This window comes from Gossypium raimondii, chromosome 7 (genome assembly GCF_025698545.1).
Source record: "Gossypium raimondii isolate GPD5lz chromosome 7, ASM2569854v1, whole genome shotgun sequence".
Lineage (NCBI taxonomy): Eukaryota > Viridiplantae > Streptophyta > Magnoliopsida > Malvales > Malvaceae > Gossypium > Gossypium raimondii.
This window is the reverse complement of record NC_068571.1, coordinates 328,136-333,229: the sequence shown is the minus strand read 5'-3', so window position 1 is coordinate 333,229 and position 5,094 is coordinate 328,136. Positions and strand designations below refer to the sequence as shown.

The following is a 5,094-nucleotide window of genomic DNA, read 5'->3' as shown; positions in this document are numbered from 1 at the left end:
ATAATTTAATCATATTTAAACATAATTATTAAATATATTATAATTAAAATATATAATTTAATAAAATTCTTAATAATCAATATTCTTATATGAATTTACTCAAATCATAATATATGATACTATAAAATATAATTTAACATAATTATTATTAAATATATTATAATTAAAATATATAATTTAATAAAATTCTTAATAATTAATATTCTTATATGAATTTACTCAAATCATAATATATGATACTATAAAAGATAATTTAACATAATTATTATTAAATATATTTTAATTAAAATATATGATTTAATAAAATTCTTAATAATTAATATTCTTATATGAATTTACTCAAATCATAATATATGATACTATAAAAGATAATTTAACATAATTATTATTAAATATATATTAATTAAAATATATAATTTAATAAAATTCTTAATAATTAATATTCTTATATGAATTTACTCAAATCATAATATATGATACTATAAAAGATAATTTAACATAATTATTATTAAATATATTTTAATTAAAATATATGATTTAATAAAATTCTTAATAATTAATATTCTTATATGAATTTACTCAAATCATAGTATATGATACTATAAAAGAAAACTGATCACAAGGCATCACATTTACAAGTCTACATATTTGTATCCTATACCTTAATCTATACTATTTATAAAATGACTAATTGAATTGATATCACAAACTAACTCTATACCAACTCGGTTGGAAAATTATTAAAATGCGTTTACTTTAAAGGATAATTAATATTATTTTAAGAGTATTTTGTTATTTCATACTTTTATAAAAAAATTCAAATAATAACAAATGAAAATGAAAATGAAAATGTCTTACCCCCACTTCACCCATAATCATTTGTTGAAATCTAGTTGTAATAATGGCATACAACTTACATCAAGATAAATGAATGATCTATAAAAAAGACAAAAGGCTTTTCTTTTCAAGAACTGTTCCAAGTTTAACAATCAAGGAATGCAAAGAAAATTTCCTGGCCTATTTACCGGTTTTCAATTATGTTACATGGACTCCATGATGAACATCCAATACAAGTATAATTAATTTTTTTTTCTATGCCTTTCTACGAACTTATCATACCATCATGTCAATTCATGTGTCCCACATGAATAATTCATAGAAAACGAAGGGCCCGATCCGATCAACATTGTTATTGAGAACCATTTTCATGTGTATCAGATAGCAATAGACGATGAGACAGCTGCAGCAGGCAAGTTCTTGTCCAGAAAACTAATGGTGGAAGTGAGATACTTGTCCTTCGCATTCAAACACAATTTGGCAGTTTCAATCAGTTTCGAGCAGACAGATAATACATGTTCGTTTATCTGCATGAACACGTGAAAGACACATTGAAGGCATGATCATACCCAATGCTACGACTACATTCTGGCCCCCACAGAGAAAAACCATTGCAACTGTTATCGTTCTTTAATATTCTCCAATTAAGTTGTGGACTGAGTTTAAAAGCAGCAGATGGTTGCATTTATCAGCTATTTCCTAATAATGAGCCATATTCTCCTGATAAGTTTGATTGAACCAAATAGATTTATGAATCCTTCCACCACATTATCTCTATTGCTCAAATGGCTAACAAAATTAAATCAAAGAGAAACAGAAAGATAAATGTATACCTTGAGTTCAATAATGTTACCAAGGGCCCCATGACATTCCATAAGAAATGCTAAATGTCGTTCATACTCTACTCCATGGTCTACCTAAACATAGAGCAATAGCTGTCAACAAGTCGCATTGATAGTCAAAAGTAATCACAACCTAGAGGAACATAACAGAGAAAAAATACCATTCGGACAAAACGAGAAATAAACCGTGCTTGCTGTTGGTTATCATCATTTTTCATGTTTACAAGATCAGTATCACTATGTAAAGCCTGGGATATTTCAAAGAGTAACTGTATGGTTGTTGGATCATGTACATAACCATTCCTGCTCAATAACACAAGCATGAGATAAAACTCTAGCTGGATGTGCTTCAAAAACACAAAATACAAATACCCTTCAACAACAAACCAAAGGAAAAGAATGCAGCATAACCTACAAGAAACTTAACAGATATCCCCAATTGTTATAAAGCATATGAATGCCAGCCTCAGTGACTAGGTTTATAGAATTTTCTGCCACTGCACTGCTTTGAATGTCACATCACAGAAATAATTGTGTTAATACCTACAAAATATTTGGCATGCATTCCGACAGTATAGAAACCTCAACCTGCTCCATGTACATATGAAAAAAAATTATAAAGGATGCATAACCTATACCTGATGCTATCTTTAACACATAATAGAGATATTGTCATAAGAATCTTGAGGTGAATCTTTGGTTTTCACTGAGATATTATGTTACGAGTAAATAGTAGATGAAAACAAGTCCAAGTGTCTTATGCAGCAGTGGCTGGGCAGAGATTATGACAGCATCAAGGCAAGCAAAGTAGCCATGATAACAATAAACAGCACCAAAAAAAATAAAAACAAAAGGGCAAGGCCTTGGCTGCATGAACTAGGACCATAAGACAAACAAAAATTACCTTGTAGCCATATCAAGTATATGCATATTGACAATGCCCCGAGAGTTCCCATGCATCATATCTAAGATCTGAAGAAAATGATTCTACAAAACAACAAATTGCAGCCACCCACTCATTAGTGATGTGATAACTTAGTTCTGTAATTACACCAAGCTACGCTAGTACACGAAAACATGAAACGACTAAAGTGTTACTAGGTATTCTCAGCACATCTGTAGGGCAATTTCCATGTAAAATGGTAACGAAAACCTGAAGAAGGAAGAGAGAGAGGAACTAACCAAGATTGAAGAATATTCAATCTAGAAAATAGTTTAGAAAATTACCAAAGAAAACACATGTTCCAAGTCCTTAAAATGAGAAAGAAGCTTCACCAAGATGGATTGCAAACTTGCTAGTTCATCTTCAGCTAACACTTTATCAGATGCCAACTTTGAGATCCCTTCCAGAATAGTCTTTAGATGGCCATCCTGCATAACCAATGGATTCGGAGGATTGGATCTATTACAGCAAATGAATACCAAAAATGAAACTACTCAAAACAGGGAAAGAAGCACTCTGAGCTAGAACATAAGATACAAGTCAAGTAACAAACCACTTGTATGAATTTTTATTGTGGTTCTGCTAGAACTGAAGATTTCCATCTATCATGAAAAGTGAAATTCGAATATCTGTTTGCCTTTTAATTTTCCTTCCAGAGTCAGAACATTTTTCTGTAAGTAAGTTGGCAACAGAGAAGTAAAAAAACAAAGATCTGTATTTTTCGAGAATTACAGAATTGAAATTTTAATAACTTGGCAACTTTTTGGCACAAAACTCTTCTAACTTTCTTCATTAGTGCAACTAAGAAATGAGAGTCCCAATAGGGACAAAGAAAAGAGCACCTCCACACTTACCATCTGATTTTGAAGAACAATATCAAGAAAAGAAACAGAGGGAGCAAATCGGCAGAAAAGAAAAGAAAATAAACAGAGGGAGAAAATCGGCAGAGGCTAGAAGGAACAGAAGAGAAACAAAGGGGAAGCCGATGGGAGGGTAAACTGAAGCGGCGCCTAATCTGGGCAAAAGGGACGGATTACAAATCGGTGGATTTCAACGATTAGACCAGTAATGTATTACAATGGTATTAGCAATACCATGAACCAAACATAGGAATGAGGGCCAATACACCAACCAAACATGGTGTAAGTGTTTTGAATTTTGACAATGAAAGGATTTTAAATTTTATAAATGAAATTGATATTTTAAAAAATAAAAAAAATAGGTGAGATATATAATATTTTTTAATCTTGTTTAACAATCCATTCAGTCAAATCCTTTGAAGCAAGTGGATTATTTTTACACCCAGATAATTGACTCGGGTTGGATTTGAATTTGTGTGTGATATTAATATATTTTATATTTATTCAAGTTTGGTTCGATCTCAAACAGGAATCTTAGATTTTGTTTAAATTCACTCATAATCATAAATAGTTAGGTTAAACCAATTAAAGCTCTTTTCATATTATTCTTTAATTTTAAAAGATATTGTACTATTTTAAATTTAAGAAATTTATAATTTTTTACTAAAATTTTAAATATAAACAACTTTCAATAGTTACATTATAGTATTGTATAATGCTATGGATTTGGTTTTAAGTATTACAAATAAAAATAAATTGGGACAAGTCGGGCTTAAACCTTGAATCATATTTTAAATGAATCACATTTTTTTTAACTCAGATTGAGTGAGAAATGAGAGATAGCGGGTGAAGTAGAAAGGAATGCCGTTGAAGCTTATACTTCAGGAGATGCTTAAGTGGGTATTTTGATAGAGAAAAATAAGATTGAAGATGTTATGGTAATGTACAGAATTACTAACCATAAAATTGAAGCCCAAAATTTTGGTTTGGGCGATGAACACAATTAAATTAAAACGTATGGCCCACAAAGATTTGGTCTGACACCTTTTTGATTTTACCCAAAACTGCTTGGTTGGTTGTAATGTCAGAATTATAGAATATATACTGTTGCACGGAATCATAAATGGTTAAAATATGTCATAATCCCTGTACCCTTTATAAATTTAAATTTTAGTCCTTATACTTTTATTCTAGCAATCTAGTCTCTATACCATTTAGATTTCAAAATTTAAAATTATTTTGTTAATTTTTTTAAATGGACTTGAATTTAACAAAATAGTTTTAACAATTGTATCTGAATTTTGAAATCAAAGCGTAGAGGATTAAATTCCTAAAAATAAAAGTATAGAAATCAAATTTTAAATTCTGAAGAACACGAAACTTATGTCATATTTTAACCAAAATAGATACACCCTTATCAACTTATCATTTCGTGATTTGTTTTTTAGTGTTGGAAGAGAGATTTTAAGTAAAATTCACACCAACATTCTAACTCGATTAATTAACGACCTTAACTACTTAAACTAACCAATGACATTATAAAAATATAAAAACCGAATTATTCAAAATTAAAGTATGAAGAGAGAGATGTTAGCCATGGATGGAACCCTAT

At 29.6% G+C, this 5,094-nt stretch overlaps 1 protein-coding gene across 3 annotated transcripts; it reads right to left on the bottom strand.

Annotated features, from left to right (window-relative positions):
* Window positions 1-918: 918 nt before the first annotated feature.
* On the bottom strand, window positions 919-3,777 carry LOC105769907 (uncharacterized). Of its 3 annotated transcripts, none has more exons than XM_052633204.1 (6): window positions 3,477-3,775; window positions 2,907-3,050; window positions 2,584-2,666; window positions 1,841-1,982; window positions 1,671-1,754; window positions 919-1,364 (listed from the first exon to the last, which is right to left on the bottom strand). In XM_052633204.1, exons 1-6 carry the CDS (start codon window positions 3,477-3,479, stop codon window positions 1,215-1,217), a joined length of 606 nt encoding a protein of 201 aa, XP_052489164.1. In that variant the 5' UTR covers window positions 3,480-3,775; the 3' UTR covers window positions 919-1,214. The 3 variants fall into 3 exon arrangements, with proteins under 3 accessions (XP_052489164.1, XP_052489165.1, XP_052489166.1); XM_052633205.1 differs by having other exon boundaries at window positions 1,222-1,536; window positions 3,477-3,777; XM_052633206.1 differs by having other exon boundaries at window positions 1,222-1,557; window positions 3,477-3,776.
* Between the last annotated feature and the right edge of the window lie 1,317 nt (window positions 3,778-5,094).

Bases quoted from the DNA above. Each gene is read 5' to 3' on its own strand.
- LOC105769907 (XM_052633204.1), bottom strand. The intron at 1,983-2,583 runs GTAATTTTTGTT...GTTATTGAGCAG, and splicing joins ATACTTGATATGGCTACAAG to GAATGGTTATGTACATGATC. The intron at 1,755-1,840 runs GTATTTTTTCTC...CTCTATGTTTAG, and splicing joins TTTCTCGTTTTGTCCGAATG to GTAGACCATGGAGTAGAGTA.